Source organism: Onychomys torridus, chromosome 3 (genome assembly GCF_903995425.1).
Source record: "Onychomys torridus chromosome 3, mOncTor1.1, whole genome shotgun sequence".
Taxonomy (NCBI): Eukaryota; Metazoa; Chordata; class Mammalia; order Rodentia; family Cricetidae; genus Onychomys; species Onychomys torridus.
Genome location: NC_050445.1, coordinates 69,448,997 through 69,462,832, shown reverse-complemented (window position 1 = coordinate 69,462,832; position 13,836 = coordinate 69,448,997). Strand labels below are relative to the sequence as shown.

The window sequence follows — 13,836 nt, the reverse complement described above, 5'->3', positions numbered from 1 at the left end:
TGGGAAGACACGAAAAGATCGCCATCCTAAAGTAAACCGCAAAGCACTGTTAGAGAAGCAGTTAATAGATTATATCGTCTTGTTAGGGAATGCCCCTTCCTCTCTAGATTGAGTTGTAACCCATTGGCCTCTGTAGTTCCCCCACAGAGAAACTTAACTCTTTCTACTTTGGTGAAGGGATGGAAGATCCCATTTGATTGATCCACTATTATGGAGGCCTGTGAGATTGCTCAGTGGGTAACAGTACTTACAACACAAGCCTAGGGACCCCCACCTGTCCCCAGAACCCACATGAAAACTGGAGAGAACAGACTCCACAGTTTTCCTCTGCTATCCACGTGAGGATGCATGCCCCCAGCATTGCACACATACAAAATATAAAATTTGAAGAAAAGTCCACTACTTCAGAAAGTCTGCCAGTAAACACACAGATGCTCTTCCTCTGCAGCGATGCATACCTTTCATCTACTTTATGAAATTTTTTATAATGCCAGTTATGGGAACAAAATTAATCATGAATGGCTGTGTGAGAATAAGACTACAATGTAATAGGTCTTACTGGAAACAATCAGCATTGATTAATATTTAAAATGATAAAGATTCTCCACCAAATACTTCAGTGTAAGAATGGTACAATGTAGCCTTACAATTGTTTTTTAGCTTTGTTCAGGGTTCTTTTTCAGCAATAATTATGGAAGTGACTTGGCATCCTTTCTTTTTTCTGATAGGATCCAACTTTGTAGCCTACCCTAGCCTCAAGCTTGCAGTGACCCTCCTGTCTAGCCTCCTGAGTGGTGGGGTTGCAATTGTGACTCTGTGCTTGGCTTGTTTCTTGTTTTTTAATTGGAGGTTGCCACTGTCAAGTTTAAAAGTGGCATTGTCTTTCAAGATTACTTTTAATTTACTGTGACAAACGAAGAAAACAAGAGATAGTTAGAAGCAAGTTTCTGTATTTTAGGTTGAAGAAAATTAAACAGGGCTATAGGTCACCACTACCACCTTCATCTTGCTTGGTATTGTCTATTTCCTAGAGATAGGAATAATATAATCAGCATTTGCCAACTTGTTTGGTTATAGAACCTTTTATTTTACATGATATGTCTCTCGGGACAATGTTCCTTAGAACACATTTTGGAGGGGAAAAAAATCTTGTTTTTGGTTGACCAGTTGACACTTTAGAAACCAATACACATAAAACACAAGCCCGGTGTGTGACTCATTGGGCTCCCATGTGACCCCTAAATACAATATTTTTATTCCCAAGACACCCCCTTGTGCAGTCCCCACTTCTTATCTTCTCCTTCTACCATCTAGTTTCTGCCTGTTTTTCGTGTTGACTAGTCTTGTCTTTTGTGGGACTTTAAACATATGGAACCGTGGAGTTTATGTAGTTTCTCCTGCTTAGCATGAGCCTATGATGTTTGTGTTGTGAAAAGTAGCAATCATTAATTGATTTCATTATTGGGTGTATTCTGTGGTATGAATACACTACACTTCTTATGAGTTATGTTGATGGACATTCCGGGTTTTCCAGTTTGACGCTGTGATCAATGAACAGCCATGAATAATCTTGTTTGTCTTTTCTTTTCCTTTCTGTCCCCTTTCCTCCTTCTGTTCATTTCTTTTTGTAGAGATGTGTTTTCATTTCTTCCAGTAAATACCTAAGGATGGCCTGGGAAGGTGCATGCTTAGCTTGGGATCAGCCTGTCACCAAGAGAACTGGCAAGCTGGTAGCCACCCATTGCTGGCATCATCCCAGGGCTTTCAATTCTCCATTCTGAGACTTTACAGTGGCAGCATGTCCCCAGGTGGTGCCAATATTATTGATCCGAAGATTCTACTTTGGAAAACACTGTTTAATGAGAAGCTGTTGAATGGCTTCTTCGGAAACCTTATGTCATTCTACTCTCACATAAACACCATATGGCAGTAGTAATTATTCCAAAGCTCGAGCACTGGAGACTGAGGAATATCTGTGGTGTTCATGGATGTTAGCCACTCCAGTGTGCACAGTGCTATGCCACTGTGCTTTCATCTGATAGTCTTTTGACTGAGGATATGTCGTGCATGCTTACTAGTCATCAGTCATATTTTTCTCTTTTAGTTGTTGCATTGTAGAAGGATTTACATATTCTGCATTTGATCTACGCAGAAAAAAAAAAAAAAAAAAGGGTCACATACCCCAGATAGAAGGCCTTTGTCAGACATATTAACACTGAATCGTTTGGATTGCCATTAAGTATTAAAATGGTTTCTTTTAATTGATTAATTAAAAAGGGTTTCTTCCTTGAACTTTGCCCATTCAGCTACCCATGTCTACTGTTTTGCATACTGTGGCTTTACAGTGTGTTTTGAAGTAACATATATCCTTCAGTTTTACCCCTTTTTCAAATTAATTTAGCTCTTCTGGGTCCTTTGTGTTTTCATATTGGTTTTAGAACCAACTTGTCAGTTTCTGAAATTCCTCTTAGATTCTTATTAGATCACATTGAATGTTTAGATTAACTGTGGGAAAACAGACAGCTCAGTCGTGAGTCTTCCAATCCAGGGGTAGCATGGCATGTCTCCCCATACATTTAGGTTTGTTATTGTTTGTTTTGCACAAGGCCCTGGCTTAATCCCTAGTACAACAAAACAAAACGAGTTCTCAGCCCCTTCCAGATAGACTGAATCACAGGAGATGAAAATAAACATTTAAGACATTTACAGTTTCTGTTTGTGTTTGCCATTTTTAGTACAGAGGCTATTGTGGATAAGCATTATTACTTCAGTTTCTGAGAGCCAAGGGCCTGAATGTGGCTTAGCTGAGTGCCCGTCACCGATTTTTGTAGCTGGAGTTATAACTTCCTCTGAAGGCTCTAATCGCAGAGATTGACAGCTAAGCTCACTCATGGGTGACTGGCAGAAGTGCTGTGTCTTTGGTGAACTGCTCTTTTCATCGTTATATACTGTGACTCCTTCTTACTGAGATATGTATTGTCCTAATGTTACCTATCTGGTATTAATGTTTCTATGGTGTTCTTTATTAATCCTTTGAGAATTTCATGCATGCATATAATATATTTTAATCACATGCATCCCCCTAACTCCTCCTAGATCCATCCCCCTACCTTTCCACTCACTCCTAACTATTTTTTTTAAATAATAACCCAACTAGTTCAATTTTTACTGCTCATATACTCATGAGTGTGGGAGCAATCACTTTACAGCTAGTATCCACTAACTTATGAGTTAGTACATACCGTATTTGTCTTTCTGGATCTGGGTTTTCTCACTCAGGATGATTTTTACTAGTTCCATCCATTTGCATCACTTTGTAGAAAGTCTTCCCCTACAACTAACCTAGAATCCAGAGATGAATTTATCTATATCCATGAATAGTCTATGCATGTTCTGACCTTCAGGTTAAGAGGGACTCAAGTTGTCCCATTGCCTTATAATAGCAAACAAGGCCTTAGATCAATTTTGTCTTGGGAAGAGAATATATATGAACTGGTAACAGTTAAGTCCAATTTTGGTGTCCTGTATTAGTTTCCTAATAGCCCATGTTAAGAGTGTATTGGATTTGCTCCCATTTCTCAATCATTCAGGTTGGCTACTTAGCAGGTTTTTTAATAAAGAATGTGTTGGTATTCATAGGATGACTATGAAAAAAAGACATGAAATAGGACAGGTGTGCTTGAGCTTTTGGGTATTGTATTTACCCATTAGATACTTATTTATGGTTAATAGAACATAATTACTTAATGGTTCATGTACTCACTAAGTAGAAAGAAAAACAAGTGAAAATTTACCTTCTATTAAAGAAGTCTGGAAAATGCACTGTTTGTTTTTATTTCCTTGTAGAATTTCAACGAGTAAATATTACTCCACCAAAAGTTATTTTGAAGCCAAGACTAAAGCGGAGTAAACGACAGGTATGTGTTGCAGGTGTAAGCCATGGTATTTAGAACACTGGCTACTGGTGATCTGTGAGTCTCCATTAAGTGTCTGGGGAGGGGGTAAGGACCAGTGTGGCCATTTGTGGGGTAGGTAAACAGAGCAGGTGACAGTGCAGGGAAGCAGCAGCAGGATGTGTTACTTTACAAGGAGTGGCTGGAAGATAGAGGAAGATGGAGTCCTCATCACCATGGGTCATGAGGCCTCTGCCTGAAGCAAGGTTTCTTCCCTTGCTCAGATATGAACCACATCATGCGGTCTCCTTTGCTATTCCTGACAGGGTTTGAAGCCACAAAATGCCTTTTTTCACTTGAGCTGCCTTGGATTTAGTATTTAACTGAGGACGTAGCTTTAGGACTGTCCAACTGGACACTGTGGTGATAGCAGCTGTCCCTAAGGTGCCACAGGGGCAGGTGCTGTTCTGTCACGTGGCTCTCACATCTGAAGACGCCTTGCCTTGTGTCACATAGCTGACAAATGGCCTGGAATAAAGACCTGCTATCAGAGTCAGCCCATCACTCTCATGGTGATGATGGTTTGTGGGAGCACGTGTGTGCGCATGGCATAAGACGCACCCGAGGAATGGAATAGATGGGGATTAAAGTGAATCTGTTGAAGGTTGTGTGAAGTGCTTATTTTATAGAGAGGACAGGGAAACACTCATTATGAATGTGCTTGCTCCTCATACACATGTCAGCGTCTAGCCACCTACCAGGACCAAACCTAGCAATGCTCACATGCCAAGCAAGTGTTCAGCCACTGGGCTATATGCACAGCCATTTTAGAAACAGAATCCACGTAAGTTGTGCAGTGTGGACTTGAGCGTGCTCTATAGGCGGGTATAGAACTTGTGCCCTTTCTGCTTCAGCCTCCCCAGAAACTGTTACTAAGGCCTGTGCTGGGTGTTCTTCATTTCCTTTTGTTCTTCGACAGGGTCTCATTCTGTAGCCCAGAGTGGCTTCCAATCCCCACCACTCACCTGCCCTCGTCTCCCTAGTGCTGGGATTACAGGCATAGACATCCATTTCTGGTTAAAATAGAATGTAGTTTCAGACAGATTTTTCATGTGAATTACAGTTGCTAATATTTGTTGAAAACTTAGCATGTACATGTCTACTTTATAAGAATTTTTAACTGTTTAACTGAAGAATTGGACAGAATGTTAACACTATTGCTCCTCATGATATCCTTATGAAGAAGGTATTGTCATGATCTATATTTACTGATAAGAACAGGATGCACAAGGCTCAAATAGGAGCTGAGATTCTCATATAGAAAATCTGGTTCCAGAAGTGTCTCCAGCCATCCCTCAGAAGCCAATGTGTTCTCCAACTCACTACCATAAGCTTGAAGTACATTCTTTAGATACAGACACATGAATGTCTTGAGTTAAATTAAGGTAAAAATAATTCCTATGAAGATTTAATTTCAAATGGTTTATTGTTATGAATTCTGAGTTGCGAGAGTAGGAGAAATATCCTGTTAACCTGTGCCTAGAAGTTCTTTTAGAAGCATCTCAACATCTTGTCATTGGCTAGGAAGGAGAAGAACCTTTCACTTCTTTATGAACACATGAAATTGAATAAGTGTGATACTGTGTCCAAATGCAAGTCCCAGGCATTGAGAAAAATGCTAGGACTCATTGGAAAAAGTCTGCTAGACTAACTAGGAAGCCACAGTGAGCAAGGGAGATCTTGTCCTAGTCGGACCTTTTTGTTGTTGTGTTTTGTTTTTAAAGATTGTTGTCATTGGGTGCAATTTAGTTTTCCTGCTTAGTTTTTAGACTAAAAAAATACAGTCCATTATTCTCTGTGAAACTATGTAAGAGTCTTTTTTTAAAGATTAGAGAATACGTTTAGAAAGAGACAAAAATCTATGAGGCTGTATATTTTTAGTTTGTTTAAAATGTTGCACTCATACAAACATGTATTGATTCTGGTTTGATTTGATGGTGTGCCCTCATCACAGAAATAGTCTCCCAAGTGAACAAGATTTACTGGGGGTGGGGGAATCCTCTACTGAAGAGTGCCATAAAAGAAGTCAATTTCATAGATCTTGTTAATGACTGTGATGGATGGGCAGAAGGGATGACTGCCTTGGTGACTTTGCCTGTAGTATTGATTGATTGTGGTTTTGAAAGTGAGGAGAACATGCTGAGCAGAGAGATGTGTCAGTTAAAGATACTCCAGGACTACTTGGGAACTTCAGCACTATGCTGACCACGCCCCTGTAACTTGTGGGGATCCTATGAAGCACACTAGAGGAAAGTCATGGCCACTCCTAGATCTGGAGATGACTCAGAAAAGTCCCAGTCCCTCACGGTTGAAGTACTGTTGGCATTGAACTAATGCAGGAACAATGCTCTGCTTGTGTTACTTCCATGCCATGGGTAGATAAAAGTGTTTTGATAGAGACAAGCGTGATGTATGTAAGCATAATATTGTATTTAATTTTATTTGTGTAAACATTCTGGAGGAAAAAAACCTATCAATTTGCTACAACCCCAAGAAGAAGTAGAGGCAAGAGGGCAATTCTTGCCTTGATTTTTATTCTTCGTTGATGTTTTTTCAAACCATCTACTCAAAAACTAGGAAAATTGAGGAGCGTTTAAAAGTTAACACTGAAGTAAAGAGGCAAATTTTGTTGAATTGATTTCTTCCATGCTTTTAGTTTTTGCAGCTGACTTTAGATGTTTATTCTTTTTTCTTTTCTTTTTTTTTTTTACTTTGTTACAGCTTCTTCGATTTCCACGTAATGTAGAGGAGGAAACCAAATACATCGAGCTGATGATCGTGAATGATCATATCATGGTAAGATTTGCCTCCTCTCTCTTTCTATCCTTCTTGCTCCTAGCTGCTGTGTAAAAAGTATGTTTAGAAGACACGAAAACCTCATCGAGTTGTGACTTGGAAAATCCATTTGTGTAAACACGCACACACACTCACACATACACATGCACACATGCACACTGCTTTTGGAAGCTCTCAGACACTTTTGTTAGGGTTTAATATAACAGCACCCAAGGCAAACAATCTCTCACTGTGCTACCTATGTAGAGCTCTACCACTCTCGGCAAGCAGCCACAGGAGGAGAGGAGCTTCGGAGAGGAGGGAAGCCCAACCAAGCATAGTTTTGACCAGGAACAACTTGTAAATAGAACACATGCTTAGGTGGAAATAACTAGCAATTGTTTATAAGGGTCCAAAAATACTTCTTTTTTTATCTTTATATATTAGCTACACATAAGAATGAGCTTGTTATGTGTTGATATTTTCATGTGTCTGTAATGCATTTTGACCATATTCACCCTTCACTGCCCCCCATTATCTTCTCCTGTTAACCCTCTCCCAGTCCCTTCTTTTCTTATGTGGCCCATTTCTCCTATTTTCATGTCTTCTTTTTTAACCAGTGTATTTCACTAGGGTGTTCCCAGGAACATGAATGAGAGTTTGTTTCCAGGAGCAAGGGCTCCTTATCTGCAGCTTTGCCTCAGTGCTTGTCATGTGAGGGCTACTTGAAAAAGATTGGAATTGGGTTTATGTGATAAACCCTTTTAGAATACCACTGAGGCCAAGCAAGCCAAACACGTGACCCACGTTGACTCTGAGCCATCTTCTTGCGATTTGGACCTTAGGGTTCCTCTTACTCCAAAGCCGTGTAGAACTTGTAGACTCTCACACATGTAGCCACATGCGCATTGACTGTCTCTGTCTCTGGTCCTGTCTCACTGCATGTCTTACAGTTCATAACAGCTTTCAAATGAGCAACACCCAAAATAAACATGTGCAGCAGATAGAGTGGGATTTTGCTGAGGTTTTGTTTCCTATTCTAAGATGCTTATTTCCGGGTGACTTTGAACATCCTTCCCTGTTGTCTGTTGCTTTCAGTTTAAAAAGCATCGGCTCTCCGTTGTACATACAAATACTTATGCAAAGTCTGTGGTGAACATGGCGGATATGGTAAGTACCAACCCCACTCAGCGTTGCCCCTTATTGCTAGTAGGTGGGTAATAAGGTGCCTATATTCACATTCTTCCAAGTTACACTTAGCCAGGATGACCTCAGAGACCTGCGGGACCTTGCCAGGGACTCTATTGACTAATCTGTCTGGGAAGGTGGGCTGGCCAAAGATGTGCTTGCATTTTTTCTTGTGTGTTTCACACCGTAAAAGACAGAGCTTGACCCCCACACAGGCTTTAGCAGAGATACTCATGGTGCACATCTGGACATCAGTGCAGCGATGGTGCGGGAACTGAGTCTCTTCAGAAACACCAGTACCATGGCCAAGCTCTGACTGGCCAAGCTCCCGAATAATTCTCTCTGCTCTCTCCTCCACACCACACAGGCTGTGTAGTGGTCACTTCCTTGGAGAGCCTTTTTTGTTCTGCTTTTTGTCAGAGAAACTCAGGTTTTCATAAATTATTTATCTAGGATGCCAAATGTGGACTTGGGGAAAGCCATGCACTGAGCATGTTTGTCAAAAGAAAACCCTGTCTGTGTCTAAAATTTGCTTTGTTCTTTGGGTTTTCCTTGATAAATAGTTTGACTCTCTCTTCTTTAAGGGAAGTGCATTCAAATTAGGAAAGTCATGATCTCCTTTAATTAAGACAGACATTTCCAGGAACGGAACTTTGGAGTGCTTCATAAACTGACCTTACCACGTGTGTAGCCTATGTGTTCAATTCGTTAATGCCCTAGATCTATAAAGACCAACTTAAGACGAGGATAGTACTGGTTGCCATGGAAACCTGGGCTGCTGACAACAAGTTTGCCATCTCTGAGAACCCACTGATCACCCTGCGTGAGTTTATGAAGTACAGGAGGGATTTTATCAAAGAGAAGAGTGATGCAGTTCATCTTTTCTCGTATGTAACTTTTAAAGTCCTTTTACTTTTTCTGTAAAGTTCGACGTTGAATGCTTTCTCTTGCTTCTGACTGAAATGAATCCTTCTGTGATAACACAATTATTATGTGATGTGGCTGTGCATTTGGAATGAGTTTTGAAGTATAGGTTGTTTGAAATTTTCATGAGGTTTAAGTGACTTATGTTATTATTGCTTGCCTATTTCATTATTTTCCCAGTGCGTAGTCAGAGCATTTACTGAGGAAATATACCATCACATTTATACAGAGAATTCCCACAATTCATTATATTCTTTAAAATCGGCATGTTTTAAATGCCACTGCTCTCTATGGTTTGGGTGCTGAGGTAAGAGCTAAGGAGGTTTCTGGAGTTTCTTATCTACTCTTCTTGTGTTCTTTCCTTTAGTAATACACATATTTGACATTGCAGCAAAATATAGTCTGTAGAATTTCAGGATCTTATCTAAAATCAGAGCTATTGAGGACAGTTATGATTAGATGTGAAAGATGTATTTGGGGTATTATTTCTAATTTTTATCTAATTTCAGATTAGATAAAATTAGATAAAAACAGGAAATTACCTGTACACTTTACACAAATTCAAGACTTGCATTTTTTCTCATTTCCTGTTCAAGTGAGAATTGGAGACAGTTTGCATTTCCTACTAAATACTTGAGTCATTCCGTGCAGTCTCTTAGGAATAAAGGCATTCTTTTAAATAACTCAGTAAATCATTAAAAACAGAATACTTAACACTGTGCGACATCCTGACATAGTTCATAGTCCATGTTTGAGTTCAGTGTTCAGTCCTCAGCAGGTGTCAAAGCTCTTCTATAGCTACATTTCTCTTTCAGCATCCAGTACAGTGCTGCACAGTGTTTTGTTTTTGTATCTAGTTGTCTTAAGCTTTTGCCCATGTTGAACCTGATACTTTTGAAGAGCATTGACTATCTTATTGATGGCTCTTTATTGTAGGAATGTCTGATACATTATCATTAATTATATTTTGGTCATTTATTTTGGGCTAAATCTCTAAAATAGTGAATTTTTTTTTTGTATTCTCAGAGAGTATCATATCTGCAATTGATTTTTCATGGATGTATTTCCATATAAGATATATATTGATCATGTGGGCAAGCAGCCCTCAGAAACCTTTTCCTCTGATCAAGCATGTAAATTACTTTGTATCCCTTCCTTACCTTGGGAATGTATTGTATGCATTGAGAATTAACTCTGAGAAGGTCTTGCCTGTGTGAACTGTGAGCAGTAAGCATTTTTCATTTCCTTTTCTAAAAGGGGAAGTCAATTTGAGAGTAGCCGGAGCGGCGCAGCTTATATTGGTGGGATTTGCTCGCTGCTGAGAGGAGGAGGCGTGAATGAAGTAGGTGTGAACATCTGTGCAATACAAAGTGGTATGATGGCTGAAAATGTTTTCTTCATACTTCAGAAGTAATTTCTCAGTAGTCTACAGTCTTCAGCTCTAGACTGCTTTACTAGTCATCAGTCATTATAGTTCCTGTGTATGCCCAGACAACAGAATAGGAAAGAATAAAATGTTCTACCTGATGAGTGTGCTCATGTTCTGCAAAGACTAACTTCCAGATTAAGCAGTTCATATAGAGAGAATCTGTACACTAACCTTCATTGAAAATAAGAATAGAGCCCAAGTGTTTACATTGTTGAATGAGGATTTTTCCAGATTTGAGTAGTCCCTGAAGCACTGGACTGCCACCTAGCAAACCTGTTGGATGTGTTCTTTGATCAGTATTTGACAAATTTGGGGATAATAAAAGAGTCCAGAAGGGTTTCCTAGAGAAAGTTTAACACACTAAACTTAATGGAAACAAAGTAAAGGAAAATGCTTCAATCTTTGGAAAGCCACAGATTCCATTGGCTATAGACGATCATTACTTTTTATTATGTATCATTCAAAGACAAGCTTAGTGATGTACAGTTATTAAGTTTTTAGGACGTTATCAGGTGAAATTTGGATTATAATTAAATTTACTTAAATTTCCAAACTACAAAATGAATACTTCTCTGGATTGCGGTATTTCTTCTAAGACATAATCATGTATGGGTTTGTTTCCTACTACTTCATCCCAATTGCATGTTCAATACTAGCTACAGGATGCTTAGACTTGATTAAGGAAAATATTTAGGGCATGGTGATGCATGCCTCTAATCCCAGCAACAAGGAGACTGAGGCAGGTGGATCACTATGAGTTAGGGAAAGCCTAGGCAACGTAGAGAGGCCCTGTCTCAAACACATCACACACACAAAAGGAAAGAAAAGCTTAGAAATGACTTGTTTTCAGTTGCCCCCATCTTCTCTAGGCAGTCTTCAATGGAAAGCACTGCTCACTTACACTGTTCTGGTTTTCTTTTCAGTTTGGAAAGACTGATCTGATGGCAGTCACGCTTGCTCAGTCCTTAGCCCACAACATTGGTATAATCTCAGACAGGAGAAAATTAGCAAGTGGTAAGTTTTTGTCCTGTGTGACTTAGTTGTATGTATTTATTAGTTATTATTATAGACAGCCTGTTAAATATTTTGTAGAATGAGATTCTTTTTAATTCAGTTGCTTGATCAGGATTGTGGGGGGGTAGAGCAAGTTATGCAAACTAGTTGCTTGCAAAAGTAATAAAGAGAATATGTACATCATATGTACAGTTCCCCATGTTTAATGAGCAGTGAAATGATGTGATGATAAAGTCAGAGCTGGATTTAACCCAAAAAGAGACAAAGATAACTCATTTTGGAAATGTGAAAGTTTCTTGTGGAGAATTCTAGGTTGTTTGGGGCTCAAACTGTATTGCATTATGGTTTACTTAAGACATCTCTGCATATGGCGGGAGACACAGAACTTCCTTGTTGAGACCAGACCTGATGAAGGGCCTACGAAAATGTAGATCAACCAAAGTTTGCTAGCCTTAGCATCCATGAAAAAATTTTTTCCAAAGTAGGTAAAGGTACTTCTCTGTGAATGGTCTAATACTGTGTATTTGTGGTAACAATTTCATTTTAATTGTATTTATTTCATTATTTAGTAACAAATACCTGTAATAAGAATACCATTTATGGAGAGCTATTTTTTCCTGGATGATCAAATGCCATATTACATGTATCCACCTTCTCATCTGAGTTTCAAAATGATCCTACAGGATGTTCGTTCATTCTCAGTACTACTTTGCAGATGAAGTGGCTAGGTCATAAAAGGATATTGTCTGCAGGATTAAACATGTATTGAGTGACAAATTAGGATTCTCAAGCCAGGAAATCTCTGATTCTGACGACTTCTGCTTAATCAATCAGAATTCTCTACTGCCTTCTACTAGAGGCCTCAGCACTGAGGATTTTAGAAGTGGAAAGACCCTGAAATGTTTCCCCTCAAAACTGTTGAAGCTGGCATAGTGAGGTGCCATAAGTTTTTGCTGGTTTTTTTTTTTGGTATTTGATTGTCTTTCATGTAGCTATTTAAAGTGAGTGGTTTAAAAATATGACCATTGTGAAGCATTGGGGCAATGTATATGACCCCATGGGGTCAAACTCATTTTGTTTTTATACATTGCAGCCAGTGTAAACAGAATTTGAAATAGCCTTAAAAAACGATTTTGAACACAGAGCTAAGGTACAGTAAAAGCCACTTCAGTGCAGCTGCATCCAGTTTGTAACAGGCTGTGCATTTGTTTTCTCTTAGGAGAGTGTAAATGTGAGGACACGTGGTCGGGCTGTGTAATGGGAGACACCGGGTGAGTCACTTCCCGTCACCTTCCTGGCAGCAGGACACGCCATCACTTGGTGCATGGACTGCACTGCCAGCGCTTACGGGAAACATCAAAAATAGATATTCTTGATGGCCCTGCATGTACAATATTTTTACAAAATAACCTCTTATTTAAGACTAAACAAAACAAAACTACTTGAAGTTAATGAGCAGACCCGAGGAACATTTTCAGTCTTAGGTTTCTGCTAGAATTGTAATGGGTTAACAGTTTTCTTCCTCTGTTAGCTTTGCTTACTAAATCCCTGTTATTTATCTCCTTCAGTTCAACTGCTAAATTGACTCTCAAAATGAAACAACAACAACAACAAATTGCAGCCTGTGTTTGTAGCTTTCTCGAGCCCACATTGATGATGGTGTGGTGGCTTCGTATTGCAGTGTCACTGAACACGGAGTTGGGAAGAACACACGATTTTCTTTTTTATACTATCCGGTCTTCACACAGTCAGACTTGGGTTCTTGTCTTTTTTTTTCTTAACGAATTGCTAGAACCATTCCTTTCGTTCCAGACTTACCACCCTGCCCTCCTTTAGACTTTGTTTTTCCTGCTATTATTATTCAGTGCTGTTCCACACACTCAGGCTTCTTTTGGGCTTTATGTTTTCCCTCCTGCTTCCTGCAGCCTCAAAAGGCTATAGAGAAGAAGACACACTCGTGTCATGTCTCAGCTTTCAAAAGGGAGACACTGACTGTGTCCCCCTTATCACCCCCCCTTCCTCAGCAAGGCAGCCACCTTTGATGCTGGTTGTTATTCACAGGTCCTTTGTAATACTTTCAGAATTTACGTATGTATATATGTAAGGTAGCATTGCTTCACATGTTTATGACTCATGAGATGTCTCATAACATATGTTTTCATGTCTTTTGCTTTCGTGGATAACATTATGCTTATAAGATTAATCCATGCCATCAGTTTGTAACATTTGTTTACTAAATACCAATGTGCTACCCAGAACTTTTGTGAATCACAACTGTCTGAAGAATAAAAGTCTGCCAGGTGTGATAGCACACACCTGTAACTCCAAAACTAGGGAGGTGGAGGCAGGAGGATCAGGAATTAAAGGTCATCTTCTGCTGTATTGTGAGTTGTATACATGAGGCTGTCTCAAAAAACAAACAAGTGAAAAAGAATAAGGTTCAAATTTCTTACTTTATTGTTTAGATGGTTCATATATCCGTATATTTATTCTCATTTACCACATCATTTCCCAGTATTCTGTTGTTTTCTTATCATAGTTGGTTGTGGGTTC

The 13,836-nt window shown here is 39.3% G+C and overlaps 1 protein-coding gene across 1 annotated transcript in view; it reads left to right on the top strand.

The window, feature by feature from the left end:
* Window positions 1-13,836, top strand: part of Adam22 (ADAM metallopeptidase domain 22) — a 119,240-nt gene that overhangs the window by 48,200 nt on the left and 57,204 nt on the right. Inside the window, exons 6-12 of the mRNA XM_036181869.1 lie at window positions 3,847-3,917; window positions 6,675-6,749; window positions 7,827-7,898; window positions 8,637-8,803; window positions 10,098-10,182; window positions 11,193-11,283; window positions 12,503-12,554. Coding sequence (XP_036037762.1) covers window positions 3,847-3,917; window positions 6,675-6,749; window positions 7,827-7,898; window positions 8,637-8,803; window positions 10,098-10,182; window positions 11,193-11,283; window positions 12,503-12,554 — 613 coding nt within the window. The remainder of the gene's footprint in view (window positions 1-3,846; window positions 3,918-6,674; window positions 6,750-7,826; window positions 7,899-8,636; window positions 8,804-10,097; window positions 10,183-11,192; window positions 11,284-12,502; window positions 12,555-13,836) is intronic.